The sequence below is a fragment of the Nomascus leucogenys genome, chromosome 2 (genome assembly GCF_006542625.1).
Source record: "Nomascus leucogenys isolate Asia chromosome 2, Asia_NLE_v1, whole genome shotgun sequence".
In the NCBI taxonomy this organism is placed as follows: Eukaryota; Metazoa; Chordata; class Mammalia; order Primates; family Hylobatidae; genus Nomascus; species Nomascus leucogenys.
The window spans coordinates 18,098,159-18,123,641 of NC_044382.1; the positions used below are offsets into that span (position 1 = coordinate 18,098,159).

The following is a 25,483-nucleotide window of genomic DNA, read 5'->3' on the forward strand; positions in this document are numbered from 1 at the left end:
AACCACCTGGATACTAATCCCAATCTCACTACTTTTAGATGTGTGACCTTGAGCAATTTCTTCACTTCTGAGTTTTATCTGTAAAATGGTGCTGATCAGCCCTCCCTCATGCAGTTTTCATGGAGATTAAAATAACCACATGTGCAGCACCTGGGACAGCAACAAATGCTTACCACTACTCTGAATCAGAATTACACCCTTACCACCATTTTCTATTGAAGTTATTTGTGCATATTTTGCCTCCCCTAATGGACTATACATTCCTCAAAAGCAAAAGACCTACTTGTGTCCCTTTGGTTTTCTCTATAGTGCCATGCAGAGGGACTCAAGGAATATTTGATGCTTGAACAAAATAATTTTTCATTGCTATAAGACACCATATACATGTAATGTCAACAGGAGGGTCTAAAATGGGACTCTGAGGGAAGAAGATGTGGCCGCTAGCTGGATTATTCCAGCTGCTGGGCACTCCATGTGTATGACACCATGCCTGGTGGAGTGCTCCACAGGCTGCTGCTTTCTTTCCAGCCTCATTTCTGAACTTTCTCCATCTTTCATTCAAGGAACAGAAGGAAGGCCAAGTTCATTGCCGTTCCACAGCCTTAACTCTTGCTCTTGCCCATGATTGACCCTCTGTCATTGGATCTCAGCTTGCAGGTCATTTTGTCAAGGAAACCTAAACTTCCAAAAGAAGGCAGCCCCCTATTCAGTTATTCTTCTATCCCATCACACTTTCTCATATCACTCATTTTCTACCTAGCATTCCCTGAAATAATTATTTATTTGGATAATGTCACTCACCTTCCATCAGCATATAAGCCCAGGCATGCAGGGACCTTGTCTGTCCAGATCATCTCCAGTGATCTGAGCACAACAGATTTTTAGGGATAATGGAACACAAGGATAAATCTTCATTAATTTACATATTTTTAAAAAAAATCATTGAGAAGAAAGCCCCATCTAATTATGTAGGGAACTTCAAACAGGCCAATAGGAAGCCCAGCAGGTGGGAAGAGAGAGGAAATTATCTTGTTGGTCCACCCAAGATTGTTAAGGAGCCTTTTCCCATCCTGTAGGTTGTAAGTGAAGAGGACTTCCGGAGATGGGCCAGTTTCCGGCGTGAGGCTGAGGCATCCCTCGACAACCGAGATGAGCTTCTCATGGAAACTGCACAGCATCTGGAGAATCAACTCACCTTACTTGGTAGCTAAAAATAAGTCATCATTATAGGAAAAAAGGAATGCAGCCAGTTGAGAAGGGAGCTCTTGGCCCCAATTCTGACACTACTAATATGTCTCCATTAGCAGCCTTCCCTGGGGTTCCCTTCCAGGTATTTGGCACAAATGGGCCATGCCAATACCCAACCCAGACACCACACACAGCTTCCTGAAGATGCTCTGGGAGCATTCCTACATTCCCCGCTGGAAGAAGCCTCTGAGTTTGGCGGCTTTTCCAATAGCACACTCTTCCCTTCATTCAAATGTTTGCTAAGCATCTACTATGTGCCAAGTGACATGCTAGGCTTTGGGGCTGCAACAAGGGACAAGAGCCAAAAAGTCTGCCCTCCCAGAGCTTGGAGTCTAGTGAGGATACTAGATGATTGAGCAAGCAATTTCAACAGACTGTGGTGAGAGCTGGGCTAGCAGATGGGCCTGGTGGGATGGAAGCACAAAAAGGAGGAGATGCCAGCCTAGCACAGGGGTGAGGGAGGGTCTAGGAAGGCAATGAACTGAAAGCAAAAGGAGAAGCTGGTTAGGCAGAGGGCGAGGACCCAATTGAAGGCCTGGAGGTTCCGGGCTGGTGGGAAACAGAGTCAGGGGAAATGATGGAAGGCAGGAAAGGTCAGTAGGACCCAGATTGTGAAGGGTCACGTCAATCAGCTGCTAAAAGTTTGGAGAGGGCAGAGGGTAAAAGCAGGGACAGATCTGTGCTTTACAAAAACTGATTACTGCAGCATGGAAGTTAGATTGCTGTGCTGAGAGAGAGAAGAGAAGCACAGAGACTGATTAAGAGACAGGCTATGCTTCTGTTGGAGGAAAAGCATTGCCAAGAAGCAAGGGGGTAGCTTTATTCAACAGGATTAATGTCCTCGCACCTCAGGAGCAAAACCTGGGTAAGCAAACCCAAACAGCATGCACTGGCCGCATGGCAAAAAGCCTTCTTTATTCTTGGTGGACAATGTTGACCTGGGGATGCGGACCAAGTTCTAGACAGAGACACACTCCTCTGAGACTTGGCTTCTCCTCTGGATGAGTCACATGCCTCCAGCTGCCCAGCCAAATAGGAGTTCCAAGGGGAAAGACCCAAGGTCACTGTAAAGTGGTGATGCTGGCAAGTAGGATGGCTGACAAGCCGAGGAGGGGGAATGGGGTTGGGGCATGCATTAACTCCCCACATCCTTCAGCCTTTGGTTTCCTATGTCTCGGCTGCAGAGGCCTCTGCTTGCTGCCTCATAAGGTCCCCTTTAAAGCTGAACACAAGAACTCACTTGAACAAGAACCAGAGGATGGCTGGGCCAGACAACTCTATCTGCCAGATGATACCACTAGAAAGTCACCCCATTCAGGCACCTGATCCCTTTCTCCCTTCCCAGAGGTTTCTTTTGTTTCATGACAGCACTCTAGGCTCAGTCTGTGAGAGGTGTTCCTCCGGTTCTTCTGGGTGAAGAGAACACACTTGGCAGAACCTGTTGGCTTCCCCTAGCTGGGAAAGGCTGTCACAACCTTGCTGTTTCCTTTTCTCTTTCACACAAATGTGTTTTTCCTCCTCTCTCCTTCAGTCCACCTCACTGTAATAAGTGAGCTTCCTCTCACCTTCCAGACTAACGCTTGTAGGGGAAGATGAGGCTCAAGCCATCACTTTTTATGGGGTTGTTTACCTGTGCATATGGCCTTCAGATGCAAAACAGGCACATTTCAGGATAGTGGGGTTCTTTGTCTCCCCTCAAGATGGCCTGGAGAGGTCTGGGCTGAGAAGAGAATTCCACTTGCCACCGAGAAATTGGCACACCACTAAAAAGCTGTAATGCCTTCATGCTGTCTCAAAATATGAAATAATCTTTTCAATATGCATCCAACGTAACCGCTTTGCCAACCTATTGTCACTCTGGATTATTAAAAGAAACAAAATGCCGTGCTCCTGCCCAGAGTGAAATGGGTAGCCATTAGTCTGTGATCTGAAATGAATCTCAATTGAAAAGCAGATTTATTTTTGCTTAATCACTTAGCAACTATTCAATATTTGGATATCTATTCATCAGGGCTGGTGCAAAGCTTGAGATCCTTCAAAAATATGGAATCTGCCTGTTTAATTCCCTCCAAGAATATTATCAAAAATGTGAGTCCCTATTAATTCTGCTTTGATCAGTTACAGGGCAAAGATTTCAGTCTTTCCACTTCTATTCCTATTGCTGCTAGGCCAGTCCAGGTTACTGTTGCCTCTCCTCTGCAGTCCTGCCTGGCCTCCTAAGTAGCTTTTAGCTCTGAATCTCATCCTGCTTTTCCAGTCTCCAGCCTATTCTCTAGAATGATATTCTTAAAAGTCAAAACTGATTCTATCACTCCCCAGCATAACACCCTTGAATAGCTTTCGCTACTAACAAATAAATTGCAAATCCTTTGAGGCCCTGACAAGGCTCTGCACAATTCAGCACCCCTAAGCTCCTTTTCTGGCCTCATCTCTCACCTTGCTCTGCCTCCATTTCTGATCTTCCTCTACTGTAACCTCTGGGGCTTCACACATGCTGATCCCTCTACCTGGAATTTTACTCCTCTGCCACCTCTTTGCATTATCTCCCAGGTCTCAGTTTAAGTAGCACTTCCTCAGCAAAGCCCCCCCTGATTTTCCAGGTGAAGTTCAGGTCTCCTGGTGTATATTCGCATGGTAGCCTGACTTTCTCTCATTATATAGCTCACTTATAAATTCTTATTCAATGACCATTGAACTCAGAGGTAGAGACCAGCTCCATCTAGTTCACTGTTATATCCTGGGTGCACAGCCTAGCACAGTGATGCTATCCAATAAACATTGCCTAGTTTCACATGGCTCTGGGGGAATTAAGCAACTACTCTTTTAAGATAAATGTGAACTCTGTTGTTTTTCGTCAATCCAGGAGCCACTGGGATCGAAGACCGGCTTCAGGAAGGAGTTCCAGATACGATTGCCACTCTGCGGGAGGCTGGGATCCAGCTCTGGGTCTTGACCGGAGATAAGCAGGAGACAGCGGTCAACATTGCCCATTCCTGCAGACTGTTAAATCAGACCGACACTGTTTATACCATCAATACAGAGAATCAGGTGAGGTGATTCTCTGCATTGATATCTGCAGATATCAAAGTGTAGAGCAACCCCTTGACCAAGAGGACACAGGCTTCTAGGTGGGATTTCGGTACACCAGGGAAGCACCCAACCCCCAACAGATCACTGAATCTTGGAGTCTAGAGGACCCTGGAAGTCATCCAGCCCAATATCCTTTATCTCATCCCCACACATGGCTAGCTGGTCTCTTTTATATTACTTCTGGCACTGCTTGTTAGAAAGTTTTACCTCTCCCAAATTCTACTATTGGTCCAGTCTCCCCATTTCCCCACAGATAAGGAAACTGAAGACTACTGGGGCTAAGTCACTTGCTCAGGTTTACCCTGCTGGTTTCTGATAGGTAGAACTAAGTCTAGAACTGAGCTAGTGCTATTTACATTCTACCACACTGTTTGCTCATGGAAACTCAACTGTCAGTTTCTTACTATTTAAGACTAACTTATCCATTGAAACAGCCCCAATTAACTTGAAATTATTCAGAGCTTAAATTTTCAGCGTCAATTTATATGTCAAGCTGGTCTGCCACAGAGTAAAAACCTGAAAGGAATAATGCATGAAGCCAATATGTTTTTATGGGATAAGAAAGAGAAAGAATGAAGCAAAGTTCTAAAAACAGCACTTTTCAACTGGAATAGATTATGGGTGGCAGTGAGATTTGGAGAGAAGATTGGGAAAGCTGAAGAGGCATATTCAAAGCTATAACACCATTTTGATTTTAGGGGGAAGTATCTGTTTTCACAATTCAAATTGCAGAAGGTAAAGTTCCACCACATCTTCTTGGCTGATGAAGATGGGAAGTGGGCACTGAGATGTGTGCTCCTATCAGAAGGAAGCAGGGATTGGATTCCATGGAGGATATTAATCAGAAGAGCACTCTGCTGCAGGGGTGTGGGCTGTAGGGCCCATAGGGCACCTACACCTAGGCCATACCATGGAGAAAAGGGAAGAAGATGGAGGGAGGGAGGACACCGGACTCTAAGTTTTGCCTGAGGCTGATGTAGACTACAGTAGAATGTTGGGGAGGTTTATATTTCATTTTTATTCCATGAAGCAACAATATACACCTCTTTTTAAAAAATAAAACTAGTGTAGATTATGAAAAATGCCAGAGGAACTTTAGATGAATTGGAAAAATCTTTTACTTTCCTGTCAGGTGCACAGATTATTAGATTAAACCTTAATGAATTTTCAAAATGAAAATAAGCTCAGGGAAAACTTAGGCTTTAATATTATGCTTAGGAAGGAAAGTAATTTTCAGCTTGCTTGAATGCTTGATCCCCATGCCTGCCTGTCCTGCTTGTAATGGAAATTCGATTTGCAATGATTCTTTCACTCCAGGTAATTCTAGAAGGAGAACATCTGCAAACCAGTGAGGCAGCCAGCCAGAGGGAGATTGAGTGGGCTTCCCTGTGTTCTGCTAAATGCCATGCACTCCTGCTCATTGGTTAAACAGCCAAAGCTCCTAAGGAACAGTCAGCCATACTCCACCTTTAATTCAGTCAGTGATGATTCTTTCTGTCCAGTATCCTCCAGGATAGTGCCTGAATCCTCAGCCATGCCTACACCCTTGGGCTCACTAAACCTGTAAGATTAGTCTTTTCATCTCTTTACTTGGGATGAAAAATAATATGTTAAGCCAGAAAGTGGGGAAATACATTCTAAGTCTTAGACTTATTTAAACCTTGGTTTAATGTAGTTACATATCCCATGGATATTTCCTCCAAGGTTTTTAATTTGCCTAATTCACTATAAATTGATTTAGGATTATTATCTCTTTGCTAGGTGTATTAAAGCAATAATCATGTTATAGGATCTACCTAGACCTCAGAATTCTTATCCCAAAGATGAGAGAATTACTAACTAATCGCTGAAGTGTTCATCAGTCAGGGAATCTTAAAAGGAACTAAAGTATTAGATAGGAACTAATACTAAAACCACTATTATTGCTATTGCAATATTGTTAATAATTAACAACCTATATTGAAGTTTTAATATGGCTCAAACACCATTCTTGAACTTCTATTCTCTTCATCTATAAAACAGATAAAAAATATTAACTTCACAGATTACTGGTAGGATTAAATAAGATCACAGAAGGAAACTACCTACTTAGTACAGTACCTATGTTAATTATCTATTGCTACATAACAAATTACTCCAAACCTCAGGAGCTAAAACAACAGACATTTATTATCTTATGGTTTCTGTGGATTATGAGTTCAGGAGCATCTTACCTGGGCACTCCTAGCTCAAGGTCTCTCTTGAGGTTGCACTCAAGCTGTTGGTCAGGGCTGTGGGCTCATCTGAAGGCTCAACAGGTGGGTGGTTTGGGCATGGGAAGGAGTTCTGCTTCCAAGTTCACCTACATGACTGTTAGCAGGCCTCAGTTTCTCACTCTGTGGGCCTCTCCACAGGGCTGCTATACAACATGGCAGCTGGGTTTCCTCAGGGCTAATCATCCAAGAGAAAGTGAGAAAGAGCACCAAATTGGAAGCCACTGTCTTTTTATAACCTATTATGGGAGGTGACATCCCATCACTTTTTGCAGAATTCCCTTTATTAGAAAGGAGTCTCTAGGTCTAGACCACAGTCAATAAAAGGAGATTACACAAGGGCATGAATACCAGGAAGTGGAGATCACTGGGAACCACCATATTAGGGGCTTCCTACCACAGTATAGGAGGTATGCTAAATGTTCAGTGAGTGGTAATTATTGTGCTACTTTAAAAGCTGGAAATAAGTAAATTCAGAGATGATTTAATTTTAAAGCTTATGTCTCCAATGACTTGCTTTAGTCATATATTGGAGGAATTTATATAATTGGTGCCAGTCCCAGCTTCCAAAGGACTACTTTAATCTCTTTCCAGATAAGTGCCTCTGGTATAAGCATACATTCCTAGAACTGCTTCCTGTGGCCCCTCTGGTCTCGATGCATATTCTAGTGCCTGCAACACTCAATTTAGCATCTTAAAAGGTAGACACAGGAATAATAAACTATGTCTTTATTCTTTCCAAAATAAATTATGCCAGGGCAGGGTGCAGTGACTCACACCTGTAATCCCAGCACTTTGGAGGCCAAGGCAGGTGGATCACTTGAGGTCAGGAGTTCAAGACCAGCCTGGCCAAAATAGTGAAACCCTGTCTTTACTAAAAATATAAAAATTAGCCAGGTATGGTGGCGCATGCTGGTAATCCCAGTTACTTGGGAGGCTGAGGCACAAAAATCACTTGAACCCAGGAGGCAGAGGTTGCAGTGAGCCGAGATTATGCCACTGCACTCCAGCCTGGGTGACAGAGTGAGACTCTGCCTCAAAAAAAAAAAAAAAAAAAAAAAAGTTATGGCAGATATTTTCCCCCAGACAGAAATCTCTAGATTAATGTTCCCCAACCCTGGCCCTTCAGAACTGCTTTCACAATTTTTTCCAAAATCTGTATATGACTTGTACTGTTTCTTTACTTAATAATTTGATTCACTTTGAATATTATTTTTAGAAGAAACTTTTAGCACTTCAATAAATGTAAAATCATCATCCCTTGCCATGGATGAAGAAACACTGTAAAATGAAGACCTATGTGAAGAAAACAATGCTACTAAAATTGATAAAATTAATTCAAGATGAATTAAAGATTTAAATGTTAGACCTAAAACCATAAAAACCCTAAAAGAAAACCTAGGCAATGCCATTCAGAACAAAGGCATGGGCAAAGACTTCATGACTAAAACACCAAAGGCAAAGGCAACAAAAGCCAAAATTGACAAATAGGATCTAATTAAATTAAAGAGCTCCTGAACAGCAAAAGAAACTGCCATCAGAGTGAACAGGCAACCTACAGAATGGGAGAAAATTTTTGCAATCTACCCATCTGACAAAGGGCTAGTATCCAGCATCTACAAAGAACTTAAAGAAATTTACAAGAAAAAAATCAACCCCACCAAAAAGTGGGCAAAGGATATGAACAGACACGTCTCACAAGAAGACATTTATGCAGCCAACAGACACATGCAAAAATGCTCATCATCACTGGCCATCAGAGAAATGCAAATCAAAACCACAATGAGATACCATCTTACACCAGCTAGAATGGAGATCATTAAAAAGTCAGGAAACAACAGGTGCTAGAGAGGATGTGGAGAATTTGGAATGCTTTTACACTATTGGTGGGAATATAAACTAGTTCAACCATTGTGGAAGACAGTGTGGCAATTCCTCAAGGATCTAGAACTAGAAACACCATTTGACTCAGCCATCCCATTACTGGGTATATACCCAAAAGCATTATAAATCGTGCGACTATAAAGACACATGCATACATATGTTTATTGTGGCACTATTCACAATAGCAGAGACTTGGAACCAACCCAAATGTCCATCAATGATAGACTGGATTAAGCGAATGTGCCACATACACACTATGGAATACTATGCAGCCATAAAAAAGGATGAGTTCATGTCCTTTGTAGGGACATGGATGAAGCTGGAAACTATCATTCTGAGCAAACTATCACAAGGACAGAAAACCAAACACCGCATGTTCTCACTCATAGGTGGGGTGAACAATGAAAACACTTGGACACAGGGCAGGGAACATCAGACACCGGGGCCTGTGGTGGGGTTGGGGGATGGAGGAGGGATAGCATTAGGAGAAATACCTGATGTAAATTACGAGTTAATGGGTGAAGCAAACCAACATGGCACATGTATAGATATGTAACAAACCTGCACGTTGTGCACATGTACCCTAGAACTTAAAGTATAATAAAAATAATGCTGTTTTCTGCCATGACTTTATTAAAAAGTGACGTTCAGAGAAGTTGATATCAAGAATAAATTTGAATCAAAATATGACCATCTTTGATGTAATGGAAGAAAAAATTGAAAAAGGAAATACTTTCTCACTATATTTCAAGGCAAACACCAGAAAAAAAATTAATAAGTTTATTTCCATCAATAAGACTTTCATAACCATAGTCTGTTCAAACCAATGTGATCAATGCTTCATGCCACAGTTCTTAGCACCCTTCATGGAATACAACAATTGATAAACACAGGTACAATGTATTTTTTTCAATTAGGAAGCCACAGTTCAAGTAGTAATGATTCTGACTCCACTACTAAGTTTGGATGATCTTGGGTGAGTTACTAAAGATCTCATTTCAATCTCCTCATCTCTAAGCTCGGGAATACACACCCTATCTACCACACAGGAATGTTCTGAGGAACAAAGGGGAACTTAAATGACCTGTGAGAAATAGAAAGCACCATACCAGCATGACATATTGTCATTATTTACCATTATATTAGTATTATTTATTATCTTATGCCATTCTTGTATCTATCTCCATCTTGCTGAGCTATTTTCACTCCCATTCACAAGCAGTGTCTTCTATTTTGGCTGTTAATTTGGTTCCAAATTAATATTCCTTTGATGTTATGTCAAATATTGCAGAGAAATGTAAAAATTGGAGAATAGCTTGTAAATAATCTCTATGGTAGTGGAGTTTTATGACTATCTTACTAAAGAATAAAGTGAAATTGTTAACATGCATTTCCAAGGTTGCTACAAATACTGTATTATTATGCTTCTTTATAGGAGACCTGTGAATCCATCCTCAATTGTGCATTGGAAGAGCTAAAGCAATTTCATGAACTACAGAAGCCAGACCGCAAGCTCTTTGGGTTCCACTTACCTTCCAAGACACCATCCATCACCTCAGAAGCTGTGGTTCCAGAAGCTGGATTGGTCATCGACGGGAAGACATTGAATGCCATCTTCCAGGGAAAGCTAGAGAAGAAGTTTCTGGAATTGACCCAGTATTGTCGGTCCGTCCTGTGCTGCCGCTCCACGCCACTCCAGAAGAGCATGATAGTCAAGCTGGTGCGAGACAAGTTGCACGTCATGACCCTTTCCATAGGTACCCATCATACTGAGATGCGGGTGGCACCTTGGCAGGGATGATCTGATGGAAGGCTGGACCAGATGTGGGAGGTCAGGTCTCAAAGTCAGAATGCTTAGGCTGTGAGTCATTGTCTTAGAGGGAGAGAGTTCAAAATGACAATCAAGATGCAGCAACTACGAGATGAAGTGGGACAGTGCATCAAAGTTCTTGGGACTAGCAAGACAGCTAAAGATAAATCAGGATTTAGATGGAGGTCAAAACCAAGAGGGGCCTTGAATTCAGTGCATCCAGGTAGCTCAAGAATGTTGCCATTAATGATACTCAGACCATCTTAATTCTGGGATACAGATCATTTTCCCTTTAATACTTTATGCATGCCACAACTTCAGGTGTTTAGGGATTTGATATTCTGAGTGTTGATGGCTGGTGGGGAGATTTTAAAGATTGGTACTGTCTCATGTTTAATTTGTGTGTTTATTTCTAAATAAGAGGCCAGCACAAAGCGTATCACCAATAGATGCTAGCATTGGTTGATAAAGAATTTTTCAGAGGGGGCTAAACTTTAATCATGTTGGGACAGAGAAATGAAAACTGCACTTATTTAACACCTTTCAGGAACAACCAAACCTGGTTTAAAAGAATCTTTGTGATCTTCTGTTACCCTCACCTGCGTCTCTTATTGTGGCCACATTTCTTTCTCCAACATTTGCTTTCCATGTTCCAACAAATGAAACTGTTTACCATTCTCCATGGGCCTTGTCCTGTCTCACTTCTGGGCCTTTGCACAAGTTATTTCCTCTGTAAAACACTCCTTCCAATCCCACCTAACTTTGCTTTCCCCTGGGGGCTCCCACAGCACCGAGTACTTATAGCTCAAAGCACTGTCATACCTTCTGTGATGGCCTCTTCAGCATACCATGAGTTCCTGGAGTAGATAGATGTCAGCTTTATTCACTTTTGGATCCCCTGCCCAGCACGTACCAAGCACATAGTAAATATTGCCTTCTCTTAGAGATATTCTTACAGATGGTGCCAGCCTCTCCTCCTGCTACACAGGCATGGGAAAAGATTTTCTTTCCTGACATTTCAAATAGAAACCCTATTAAACATGATGGTTTTGTTCCTGGTTTTCAGGTAAGAACAGTAGAGAATAACAAGAGTGGGGCAGAAAGAAAGCAGAGAACAAATTTAGCAACGACATCCTACTTTTATGCCTGGAATTGTCCTCTTCAGAAATTCAGACACCCACAAGGCAATAGCCCAAGAATGATTTTCTCTGAGGTCAGATATTGGCTTCACTCCCATAGCACCAGAAACAAAACCAGTGTGACGAGAAATAGCATGGTTTCACACCTCTACTTCTCCTGATTCACTAACAGAAGAGGTTAAAGGTTGGATTTGTCTTGCCATGGGAAAGATTAAAATTATGCATTGCTATGCAATCAAAAAAATATTTTAGAATAAAGGCTACTTATGACAAAACTTTTAAGACCAATAAATATGTCATCAGATAACTAGAAGAATTATTCTCTCCCTCCCATTTTATGTTCTATATCATAATAATATAAATTTAATTGTGGCTTATTCTGAGAAACCACTAGAAAACAGGTAGGGCCAGGAAAAGAATGAAGGCAGCATAGTCTACAACAAGGGTTGGCAAACTATGGCCTGCAGGCTGAATCCAACCCATGGCATGTTTTTGTATGGATACTAAGAATTATTTTTCTATTTTTCAATGTAAAATTTATGAAGGATTAATAGTCTTTCAGCAAGAATAACTGTTTAATTTTGCTTCTTGGCTCACAAAGCCTAAAATATTTACCACCTGACCCTTTACAGAAAAAGCACTGGGGGGAGTTCGGCTTCTGGGGAAGGCCTCACTGTATAGAGCTATCTGTGGCTACTTAAATTTAAATCGAATTTCACCAGCAAAATTTCCATAGACACATGTGGCTACTGGTTTCTATATTGGACAGTGCAGATATAGAACATTTCCTTCATCATGGAAAGATCTTGAACAGTCTTAGTATAGAAGGAGACTGTGTGTGTGTGTGTGTGTGTGTGTGTGTGTGTGTGTGTGTGTGTGTGTCTATGCCTTACCTCCAGTTTCCTGAAACAACTCAGTTCATTGAATGGAAACCCAGTGTGACTAAATATATTTCAAAAACATGAATCAATCTCATTTTTCTACACTGAGAAACAAAACAATATCATCCCTCTCCTTGGAAACCATTGACAATTTCTGATGATTTCACTCTCCAAACTGTCCAATTGTCTTGATATGGTCAGTATTTCAAGTCTGACTGAGGGAAGTGTGTTGGCCCTGGAATCTGAAAGATCTGAGTTCCATTTCTCCTGGGTCCTTTCTCTAGTGGAATTACCCTTGCCAAGTCTCTAAGTTGCTGAAATTCTCCATTTGCTCATCAGTAAAGTTCATTGTAACATTTGTGAAGGCATTTTTTTGAAAACTGCCCAAGTCTCTTGATTACCATTATATCCCCAATACCTAACACTGTGCCTAGAAAAAAAGACACTTAGTAACTCCTATATTTGTTGAATGGTAAAGAAAATGGTAGGACTTATTGTCCAAAGAAGAAAAGACATCTCTCAAGCTAAGTACTATAGCAATGACTTTCTATAGAACTAGAGTAATGTTAAAAGGATTCAATTGTACATAACTGGGGACACTTCAGAGCTACCTCATTGTCACTGAGCAGTTGGACCAAAAATAAAGACACCTCAAGACCTCTCTTCTTTCAGGTGATGGAGCAAATGATGTAAGCATGATTCAAGCTGCTGATATTGGAATTGGAATATCTGGACAGGAAGGCATGCAGGTATTGTTCTCTGCAACTGTTCTTGTTTCTCCCTTCCTTTCTTTGGTCCTTAGTTGAGATATAAGGAAATCTCCAGAGTATTGGAGAAACTTCTCCCTGAGAACTTCCACCCACATCCAAAGTTGCAATGCCCTCCATAAACAATGACAGACCATAAGGACATTTGAAATCATTTTGCAAATGTACACTTTCGTAGTGTCAAAATTCAGCTTCGAAGAAGCAAACTAACTTGACTGCTAAATTTTCCCATTTAAACAGACATTTTGTGGGTTTTCAGCCATTAACAATTGTATTTCCACCACCAGTGTAAACACTTGGTGCTGCTTAAATTTGTTGATGAGGATAGAGAGCATTGACTGGGACGCTGCAGAATAGTTCTCAAATGTTACCCTTTGCATATCTCCTATACACCAGCAATCTGTAGACCAGGGGTATCCAATCTTTTGGCTTCCCTGGGCCACACTGGACGAAGAATTGTATTGGGCTACACATAAAACACACTAACAATAGCTGATGAACTTAAAAAAATTGCAAAAAAAGTCTCATAATTTTGGGCCACATTCAAAGCTATCCTGGGCCACATGCAACCTGCAGGTTGGGCAAGCTTGTGTTAGACACTTCACATTTAGGATCTCATTGAATTTTAATAATCATCACACCCTGTAAGGGATTGCTATTCCATTTTTTAGATGGGGAAACTGAGGCACAGGGAATTAGATCAAAATTTATACCAGGATTTATAAACAGGCATGTTCAGTGTTCATGTTTTTAAAAGAGTACTATAAACTGTGTCTTGTTCTGAGTAATCCCAGGGGCAGAAGACCTATTTCAGCTCCAGGTAAAGGAAGAGCTGTCACTTAGCTCCACCTGTGAATGGAGCCAATGGCCTGTCTCAGGGGGTGGTGAAAGGTGTTCAGAGGATTGAAAATTGCTTGAATGGAAGCCCCTTCTCTCTGGTTAACCATCACATCCCTAGCACGGTGCCTGACACTGGGTCACAGTCAATGCTTGCTGGATAAACAGATAAAGAGCCAGCCTAGACCACTGATCCCTTCTGATCTGCCCTCCTTGGATTCTAGAGAAGTTTGGATTTCCCAGAAGGGAGGGTGGGGTGTCAGAATCCAAAAAGCTACCCAAGAGTGACCACAACAAGGGGTCTTTAGGACTCTGCTGGCCACAGGCCTAGACCAAAGCAACGCCCTTGAGAGAGTCCCTCTGGGGCACTGGCAGCCATGGATGGAAGCTGATGTGTCTTCTCTCCCCTCTCAGGCTGTCATGTCCAGCGACTTTGCCATCGCCCGCTTTAAGCATCTCAAGAAGCTGCTGCTCGTGCATGGCCACTGGTGTTACTCGCGCCTGGCCAGGATGGTGGTGTACTACCTCTACAAGAACGTGGTAAGTAGCCTATGGCGTCCTCCCACCCAGGCCTTGGCAGTCCTTGCCACAGGGCCAGATCTCCCCGTAGCAGTGGGCAAAGCACCTCAGCCTAAAGGAAGGAGTCAGGCTGGCATAGTGTTGGATCTTGAAACTGTTCCTTAATAGCTCTGTGACCTTGAGCTAGACTCTTCACTTTCTATTTTTGTGAAGTTATTATGAGAATTGGCAATGCTGTATGAAAAGCACCTGGCACACAGAGGGCAGCATGAATAGCTACAAGTGTAGACTCTGGAGTCAGACACATTGGGTTCAAATCCAGATGCCCATATGTGATAATGTCCCCAAATCTCAGTTTCACCATCTGTAAAATGGGTGGTAATAGTACCTTTCTCATATATTTGCTATGAGGACTAAATGAGAACTTGTATATAAAGTGATTAGCATATCATAATCATTTATAAAGTTAGCCATTTTTTGTTGTTATTGTTGCTGTCATTACTCTTGGAATTAAGTCTCATAAATGAGATTTTCTTATTGTAACAAAGAAGGATTTGAAGAGCTAGTCTGACCTGTATCTTAGATTTCCTCTCTATATAGAGCCAGCTCAGTATAAGCGCTATACCCCATGCCTTGGAAGAGTGAAGGTGAAAAGTACCTCACAGAATATAAGGCTGGAGCCCATGGCATCAACTCGGGACTTGCATATCACTTCAGTGCCCCTGGGCTTGCTTTCAGGGATTTCCTGGAGGGCAGGATACTAAATAAAATATCTACTTGGCAAAGATGTTTGAGGTGCAGAGGTTGTCTGGGTAGTCTTACCTGACTCCAACATGCTGTATGACCTTGAAGAAACTGAAGCTCACAGAGATTAATTAATCTTTTCATCAATAATATGGGGAAACTATAATTCTGTGTCAAGAGGCCTCAGTGTCAGAGCTCTGAAAAGCATATAGCCCTATAAAAATACAAACAATAAGTTGTGTCTCCTAAAAACTAGGTTGGCTTCTGTCTTGTTGATGAGGGCCCAAAGCAAACACATACCAACTGAGGTATTAAAATGGTCAGAAGACTCTTGTTTGAAAAGCCCTTTATTAACAATGGATATAGGAAGAAGTCAGAACATTGCTATACTAATGGAGGGAACAAAAGACAGAGTTTTTCATTATCTAGTTCAAAGGCTTTTAATAAACCCCAAGATCTTCCAAACAGAATGACTCATCTTTGCATAAGTAAAAGGGGAGGATTAAGACCAAGGTGATGGAAGAGAAACATTAGCCAGGTAGTAGCTACAAAATTGCATTTTTTTTCCTCTTGCTGCAGTCTTTCTTTCAGACTCTGACACAGTCACCCTTGCTCAGGAATGACTTTCTGTGCAAAGTTCAATGTATATGTAGATAAACAGCATGACAAAAAGTAATGTAAATTCAATCAACTTGATGGTAATATTATCTCAGCAAGGCTACGCAAACAAGTCACTCCATCTGACTTGAAACTCTGAGAGTGAAAGACTGTTTACTTAGAATTCAAAATGCTCCTGTTTAATTTTTTTGGCAGCTCAGGGAATAATTCTTTTGAATAAGCACAGCCTCTTCTCTGCACTAAATTTGTGAAATAGGAAAGAAAACGTTTCCAAGCAGCCACGCTTTCAAAGCTTAAATGATATTTATTTCCAGCCCAATGCCATGCTCAAAATTGCGATACTGATGCCGCATTATCTCCCTGTTGCAATTAGAAGGTGGAGAACTATGACTTCCACATCCGAACCTAATTTCAGAGGGGATTAAAACCTAGCCTGCTCTGAAATTTGAACAATGAATTAATTACTGCACTGTAGCTTCTTGAGAGAAAGAGCAGGCATCCAATCTCAGCAATGCTGCCATGGGGTTCAATGCACTCCCTGCAAGGTACAAAGATTCCAGTTAGGCAGAAGTGAAAAACAAGATCTTACCAGGGCTTCAGGAGGAAAGAAGCACCCTGTAACGTTAAAACTCCAGGATGGGTGTTAGCATAGAGCTAAGATTAACTACATTGATTCAAATAACAATTGAATGCCTGCTGTGTGTCGGGAACAGGGCTGAGCAATGGGTATAGAGCAGGAATCAAGCCAATCATGGCCCGTGTGAGGCCGTCTACATCAGGTCTCAGGAAGCTTTTTCTTCAAAGAGCTAGATAATAAATATTTTCAGCTTTGCAGGCTGTATATGTCTAGAAAAGTGTAATCGTATAAGCCAAAGATAGGACTGAGAAAGTTTAGAGGTAGTTAGAAAGAACTGTGAAAATTCAGATGCTGATTGTACCACTCTCTAGCTCTGAATTTGGGCAGGGGGCAACAGTATGTCAGAACCTGGGATTCTTCATCTGTAGAGTGGGCCTAATAATGTTCATATTATTGTTAATATCGACATGTGATATATCAGTACAATAACATAGTACTACTATTAGCAATACTAACCTTGCAAGGTTGTTAGGACAATCTATAGTGTGTATTGTACATCCAATGACGTACTATATGCTAATATACTGATCTATATGTGCCAGGAGTGAGATATACAAGGTCAAATTTTATAACTGATGTTACTACTAGTGGCAATATGTTTGTTAAAATAGAGAGCCCCTCCAAAATAACATTGACCCAGCAGTCCAGAAATAGGAGTTACAGCGTGAACACAAACCTGCTGAATGATTTCTTGCAAGACCCTTCACATCTCTGTGCCTCAGCCCCACATAACTGAGAAGTTCTAGTTCTAACTCCAGGACGAGCTGCTTATATGTATGACCTTGGTCAAATCACCAAACCATATCGCAATATGGTAGACAATAACAGTGACCCAGCCCACCCGCAAGAGAGGAGATCTTGAGTGAGAAAGAGCTTTAGAAAAAAAAAGAACAACATTTAGGCAGATTGTCTCATTCACCCTTCTGAGCTGCATGACCATTAGGAAAGTATAGTGAAGTCAACCTTCTCACGAGGTCACCGTCCTACCAGGTGTCCTGCTCATGGTTCAATCTTTCTATTACCCCTTTATCAGTGACATCCCTTTCTATTACCACTCCACTGCCATTCATATTTCACATGCCATTGGTCTAAGTACTACTATTCCCAGCTGACAGATGATAAAATGATGTTCAGAAAGGTTAAGTAGTTTGTCCAAGGTCACACAGCTAATAAGTGACAGAACTGGGGATTCAAAACCAGGCCTGTCTGCCTCCAAAATCTGTAGTTTTAACCATCATAGTACAGTAAGTCCTCACTTAATGTCATCAGTAGGTTCCTAGAAACTGTGATGTTGAATTAAGCAATGTTATTCCGGGGCTTGCCATACGTCATTTTGCTTTAAGTTGCAGTTTCTAAGAACCTATTGGCAATGTTAAGTGAAGACTTACTGTCCACTCCCCTTAAACAAGTTGGTGGACTTCCCTTCCGGTCCTGAACAATGTTAGTAGCAATAGTAGTAGTAGTAACAGCAGTAGCTACTGCTCCGAGGATTAGAATTATCTCTCATCCTTACACAACCCTGTGTATTATAAATGAGGAACCTGCCACTCCAGCAGGTCCCAAGCAGGAGCTGGTGACCGGCTGCACATGGAGTCCCACTCACAAGGCCATGCTCTTTGCCCGCAGTGCTATGTCAACCTGCTCTTCTGGTATCAGTTCTTCTGTGGTTTCTCCAGCTCCACCATGATTGATTACTGGCAGATGATATTCTTCAATCTCTTCTTTACCTCCTTGCCTCCTCTCATCTTTGGAGTCCTTGACAAAGACATCTCTGCAGAAACACTCCTGGCATTGCCTGAGCTATACAAGAGTGGCCAGAACTCTGAGGTAAGGGGATCAGGCAGCCAAAGGGTGGTGACTTCAGCTTCTTACTGACCTCTACCCTGCCCTCTGGAGGCATCAGAGAAAGAGCTGTATGCTGGGGTCAGGAGCCTGCACTCTGACCACTGTTCCATCATTTACTTTGAGTAACTCCTCTCTCCTTTCCTGACCTGTTTTCCATTTGCTATTGAGGGTGTTGGGCCAGACTAGTGGGTATTTTTAATTATTTCTTAATTATATCACCCATTAATATGGGACTGCCCTAGTCGAAGGGGAAGAGGCATGCAGAAGGATTCTATACCTTTCAGCAGGCCCCTCCAAGCTCTGAGATGCATCTATAGAACCCCCAAAGTGCAGTTTGAGAACCCTTGGGATTTATAGCTACTTTGCTTTTCACTGGGTAAGGTATACAATGGTTCTATTTCATATTAGGGAAGGCAAAACTTAGAACTCAAAATTACATGTGCTTTAGAACTTGCTGGTATCAAATAGACTAAGGCAGGCCTGAGAAGCCATCAGGTGGCATCCTAGGAGGCCCAGAGAGGCCACACTGCAGCCCTGAACGATTTGGAGAAGTCAGACAGCATGCACTCCCAGCACCAGCAAGAAGCTGGATCAAGGGACCCTGGATGCCTCGAAGAGGGAGCTCTGGGAAGAGGGACTTTGCAATGCCAGAGAGTATCTTGCACCTGGAGGAAAGAAGGGCAAAGCCAGCTGTGGTGTTTGAGATCTGGCAATTATTTATAGACTAACAGCAAGCCCAGTTGTAACCCAAAGACAAGAGGAGAGAGCAACACAGAAGCCCAAGCAGTCCACATGAAGGGGGCTTGGTAGGAGCATGTGTTCATCTTGGGCTTTTCTAAGTTTACCCTTCCCATCAACGTGCTGACTGCATAGCAAATTCCTTGAGTATCTAAAAGAAGTTAATAAAGCAAGACCCCAAAACTGTAAAGGTTTCACTTTTCCCAGGGAAGGCACAAAGATTGATGCCTGAGAAGCCTTGTTTCTGGAGCCGTTGAACTTCAGACACTTGGGAACCTGTGATCTGGGCTATGATTGAGATCTCTCAGATGCCACTCAGAAACTTTAGAATCTTTACACTTGCCAGGTTTGTAGCAACACTAGCAAAAGAACTAATGAGTGATAACAATGAATAACTGAGTACTTGGCTAGGCACTAAGGCCTTAGTACTTACTAGGTACTAAGGCACGATTGCATTTAGTCCTCTTGAACCCCAAGGAGATAGGCTGTGTTATTTTTGCCCACATTTCATGGAAGAAGAAATTAGTTCTCCGCACAGTTTAGTAATTTTCACAAGATCACACAGTTAGTTGAACTGAAGTCTGTCACCCCCAAGTCTACGCTCCTAATTACTCCATTCTACTACCACAAATACAAGAGGCATTGTAAGCGTCTGGTTGTCTGTCACAGTCACATGCAAGAAAGTTGCTTGCAAAGAATAGAGGCTTGCTATAAGGGTGATAATTATTGGTGTGTTCTCTCCTGGCAGTGCTATAACCTGTCAACTTTCTGGATTTCTATGGTGGATGCATTCTACCAGAGCCTCATCTGTTTCTTTATCCCTTACCTGGTAAGTCATATAGTCCCATTCTAACCACATAAATTGCAGAGAAGAACTGGTCCTTTTTATGTAAAGTTCCAGACTAGTAGTGTCCTTCTGAACACTTTAGAGCAGAGGCTCAAACAGGTAGCCTGCAGGTTACATCCAACCCAAGGTGTTTGAAAAGTCAAACACTACCCAAACATTTTGATTTCTGCAGGCTCTTGAAAAACTGAAAGCTATATTTATACTGGGTCATTTTTTCCCTCATAGCAAAAATCTGGACTCGACTTTGCAGCCAGGCTCACCTTGTGAGCATGTTCTCCAGTTTGCCTTAGTCTCTACCATTCCCCTTTTGTCTTACACCTGGCTATCTTTACTCATTAACTGTTTCCTACTTGAACACTGAAGGTATTTGAATTTACTACCCTTGATTTTTATATATACCTGTGTTTTGAAGGTCAAGGAAGCTAGCCTTCAGAGGCAGCAAGTTCCGATAATGAGATACTACATTATCTGAAAAAAGTAGCAAGAATGCAGATAGCAAGGGATACCAGCCCAATCTCAGTTTGATTTCTCAGTTTAAATAGTGAGAATTTAGGTAGCAAACAATATATGTCTTCTTCCTGGACACAGGGTACAGGATGGGAAGCAATTGCCACCAGGTAAACACTGTTGCTTATCCAACCTCTGGGCTCATATTCTTTCATAATTAGCAAGATGATGGGGTTAGGGGAGGCAGGGATCTTGTGCTTTGCTTGAATTTTCTGGCTTACAATACCCTCCCTGGCCAGGCCTCTGCTTGGCTTTCCTGCTATATCTTTTGCCCTTGAATATGCTCAACAGACCTACAATGTAGGCCTCTGGAGTTCTACAAACCGTCTGTGTTCACCCTCAGTTCTGACCTTTGCTGGAACTGCATTTACCCTCTCTTTCCAAGTGATTAACTCCTCTTATTCTGTTCTCAGCTAATATCTCCTCTCTTCTGTGTTCCCAGGCTGTGTTCCCAGGGTACCTTGTACTTGCCTCTATTATAGCACTTACTTCCTTAAATTGTACCACATCCGCCCTGCCTAATAGACTAAACTCATTGTAGGCAAACACAGAAGTATCCTCAGCTGTTAGCATAGTGGCTGATGGGCTCTCAATGAATTCTTTCTTCATTCATTCCACAATGGTTTCACAATCCCCATCTTGGCTTACTCCTGCAAACACCATTTCTGAATTAGTCCTGTCAATTCCTTTCTTATCTTGACCTGTTCCTCGGATCAGTACCACACGGATGGCAGCTGGGTACCTCCTTCTCCATTGACAACTGCCTTCACTGATGCTTTATAATCACTGTGTCAAAGCCAAAGTTTTAAGTCCACAGACATACCTGACAATGCCTGTCTGTTCCTCCTCTGCAGACCTATAAGGGCTCTGATATAGACGTCTTTACCTTTGGGACACCAATCAACACCATCTCCCTCACCACAATCCTTTTGCACCAGGCAATGGAAATGAAGACATGGGTAAGTGTCCCAGAGCCCCTTTGGCTTCAAAACTGTGCTCCTGTCCATTGACTATACTCAAATTTCTGAATTGTTTCATTCGGTGTTATCAATCCACTCAATAAATACACACTAAGCTCCTACCTATGTCCTACCTGTACAGAGATGAAAGCGGTGAAAAAAATAAAATTCTGGCGTCAACTTGCTTTTCATCTAGCCAGGATGTTAAAACTAACATATATAAAACAATGAGACAATTAGTTGCAAAAATAGATAATTGATAAAAAGTGCAGGGGTATGGCCAGGCATAGTGGCTTATGCCTGTAATCCCAGCACTTTGGGAGGCCGAGGTGGACAGATCACCTGAGGTCAGGAGTTCGAGACCAGCCTGGCCAACATGGTGAAATCCCATCTCTACTAAAAATAAAAAAATTAGCTGGGTGTGGTAGCAGGCGCCTGTGGTCACAGCTACTCGGGAGGCTGAGGCAGGAAAATTGCTTGAACGTGGGAGGCGGAGGTTGCAGTGAGCCAAGATCGTGCCACCACACTCCAGCCTGGGTGACAGAGTGAGACTCCATCTCAAAAAAACAAAATAAGTTCAAGGAAAACATTGACCATACATACCTGAGGCTGTGTTAGGGAGGAATTCTCCCCATTTAATTTTAGGGTGAATGATTAGAAACGTGCCTCCAGGTAACCATATCTCAAGCATATCCAAATATCACATTTTGATATCTAAGAAGGCAATGTCACCTTTCTGATTAGATTCCTCTTGTCAGTAATAACTATAAAAACTAATAGGTTACAATTCTACACCAAGTGTCTCTCTACATGATTAGCATGTATTATTTAACCTCTAGAGCCCTTTGTGTTAGGTGTTTTTATATTCCCATTTTACAGATTTAGAAATATGGTAGATGCAATAAGGTTTAACTTGCCCCCAAGCAGTGCAAGACAGAAGCAAGTTTTGAACCCTGGCAGTTTAATGTGAGCCTTTAACATCCATGCTAATAGTGTAAGTAGATAAGATTGAATGGTACACAGGGAACACTTTACAGAAAGATTTGTCCTTAGCCAAGCTCAAATGGCTTTCTGGAAGTACAAGCATTAAAAATTTGGAAAATAGCCCCAGGTAGGCTCAGCATGTTCCTACATTCTGCAATGGAACCCTCCACCCCAACCTCCCACCACCACTATCACGAGCTAAAGCAGGCCATAACCAGCTGGGCAGTGGCTGATAAGAGCCACTCAAAGGTAGTTTTGGATCATGGAGTTCTCATTTTGAAAACCCCCTTCTCCTATTCAACATAGTATTAAAGTTCTGGCCAGGGCAATCAAGCATGAGAAAGAAATAAAGGGTATTCAAATAGAAAGAGAGAAAGTAAAATTGTCTGTTTACAGATGACATGATTGTATATTTAGAAAACCCCATTTTCGGGGCAGGCGCGGTGGCTCATGCCTGTAATCCCAGCACTTTGGGAGGCCGAGGTGGGCAGATCACAAGGTCAGGAGTTCAAGACCAGCCTGGCCAACATGGTGAAACCCCATCTCTACTAAAAATACAAAAATTAGCTGGGCATGATGGCATGTGCCCGTAATCCCAGCTACTCAGGAGCTCGGGAGGCTGAAGCAGGAGAATTGCTTAAATTGGGACCTGAGAGACAGAGGTTGCAGTGAGCCAAGATTGTGCCACTACACTCCAGTCTGGGCTATGGAGCAAGACTCCGTCTCAAAAAGAAAAAAAAAAAAAAAAAAAAAAAAAAACTATCTCAGCCCAAAAACTCCTTAAGCTGATGAGCAACTTCAGCAAAGTCTTAGGATAGAAAATCAATGTACAAAAATCATAAGCATTCCTATACACCAACAAAGACAAACAGAGCACCAAATCATGAATGAACATCCAATCACAATTGCTACAAAGAGAATAAAATACCTAGGAATACAGCTAACAGTAGAAGTGAAGGACCTCTTCAAGGAGAACTACAAACCACTGGTCAAGGAAATAAAAGAGGACACAGACAAATGGAAAAACATTCCATGCTCATGGATAGGAAGAATCAATATTGTGAAAATGGCCATACTGCCCAAAGTAATTTATAGATTCAATGCTATTCCCAAACTACCATCAACATTATTCACAGAATTAGAAAAACCTACTTTAAATTTCATATGAAACCAAAAAGGAGCTCATATACCCAAGACAATCCTAAGTAAAAAGAACAAAACTGGAGGCACCATGCTACCTGACTTCAAACTACTACAAGGCTGCAATAACCAAAACAGACATATACACCAATGGAACAGAGCAGAGACCTCAAATAACACCACACATCTACAACCATCTGATCTTCAACAAACCAGACAAACACTAGCAATACGGAAAAGATTCACTATTTAATAAATGGTACGGGGAAAACTGGTTATCCATATGCAGAACACAAACCGGACCCCTTCCTTACACCTTATACAAAAATTAACTCAAGATGGATTAAAGACTTAAACATAAAACCCAAAACCATAAAAGCCCTAGAAGAAAACCTAGGCAATACCATTCAAGACATAGACATAGGCAAAGATTCGTGACAAAAACACCAAAAGCAATTGCAACAAAAATGAAAATTGACTAAAGAGCTTCTGCACATCAAAAGAAACTATCATCAGAGTGAAAAGGCAATCTACAGAATGGGAGAAAATTTTTGCAATCTAACCATCTGACAAAGGGCTAATATCTAGAATCTACAAGGAACTTCCACAAATTTACAAGAAAAAACCCCATCAAAAAGTGGGCAAAGGATATGAACACATACTTCTCAAAAGATGATATTTATGTGGCCAAAAACATGAAAAAAAGCTCAACATCCCTGATCGTTAGAGAAATGCAAATCAAAATCATAATGAGATACCATCTCACACCAGTCAGAATGGCTATTATTAAAAAGTCAAGAAACAGTAGATGGCAAGGCAGTGGAGAAATAGGAACGCTTTTACACTGTTGGTGGGAATGTAAATTAGTTCAACCATTATGGAAGATAGTGTGGTGATTCCTCAAGGATCTAGAACCAGAAATACCATTTGACCCAGCAATCCCATTACTGGGGATATACCCAAAGCATTATAAATCATTCTACTATAAAGACACATGCATACAAACGTTTATTGCAGCACTATTTACAATAGCAAAGACATGGAACCAACTCAAACACCCAGTGACAGATAGGATAAAGAAAATGTGGTACACACACCCACCATAGAATACTATGCAGCCATAAAAAAGAATGAGATCATGTCTTTTGCAGGGACATAGATGAAGCTGGAAGCCATTGTCCTCAGCAAACTAACACAGGAACAGAAAACCAAACACCACATGTTCTCACTGATAATTGGGAGTTCAACAATGAGAACACGTGGACACAGGGAGGGGAACAACACACACTGGGGACTGTCAGGAGGTGGGGAACAAGTGGAGGGAGAGCATTAGGACAAATACCTAATGAATGCAGGGCTTAAAACCTAGATGACAGGTTGATAGATACAGCAAACCATCGTGGCACATGTATACCTATGTAATAAACTTGCACGTTCTGTACATGTATCCCGGGACTGAAAATAAAAGTTTTTAAAAATCCTCTGCTCCAATGTGTGCCAATGACAGAACGAAGTGATAAGACAAAAAAAGGCATAGCCAAGCTTAAGTACAGGACAAATTTCTTCATGGGCCAGAAACACCAGAAGAGGCTGCAATACAATGAGGAAATAAAGAGGAAGAGAAGGCACTGGGAAGGCTCATACTGCAGACTTTCTGGGAACTGGGACAGGACACAGATCATGGTGTGGGGTAGGGCAGACTGGAACCCCATCTACTGCTGGGTCTAAAATTCTCCTACTCAAGAAAGAAATCTAAAGAAAAGATAACAATGGCAAGCTGTTTGGAGGTATAGTTTTTGGTTTGTTTGTTTGTTTTTGGAGATGAAGTCTCGCTCTGTCATCCAGGCCGGAGTGCAGTGGCACCATCTTGGCTCATTGCACCTCCGCCTCCTGGGTTCAAGAGATTCTTCTGCCTCAGCCTCCTGAGTAGCTGGGACTATGGCGCGTGCCACCATGCCCAGCTAATTTTTTGTAATTTTAGTAGAGACAGGGTTTCAATGTGTTAGCCAAGATGGTCTCAATCTCCTGACCTCGTGA

General features: G+C 41.9%; 1 protein-coding gene across 2 annotated transcripts in view; it reads left to right on the forward strand.

Moving 5' to 3' along the window:
* ATP10B (ATPase phospholipid transporting 10B (putative)) overlaps positions 1–25,483 on the forward strand; it is a 280,412-nt gene that overhangs the window by 232,338 nt on the left and 22,591 nt on the right. For both annotated transcript variants that reach the window (XM_030825602.1, XM_030825591.1), the window contains exons 16-23: positions 1,077–1,203; positions 4,112–4,296; positions 9,910–10,231; positions 12,977–13,053; positions 14,323–14,448; positions 18,053–18,253; positions 19,758–19,838; positions 21,218–21,322. In XM_030825602.1, coding sequence (XP_030681462.1) covers positions 1,077–1,203; positions 4,112–4,296; positions 9,910–10,231; positions 12,977–13,053; positions 14,323–14,448; positions 18,053–18,253; positions 19,758–19,838; positions 21,218–21,322 — 1,224 coding nt within the window. The remainder of the gene's footprint in view (positions 1–1,076; positions 1,204–4,111; positions 4,297–9,909; positions 10,232–12,976; positions 13,054–14,322; positions 14,449–18,052; positions 18,254–19,757; positions 19,839–21,217; positions 21,323–25,483) is intronic.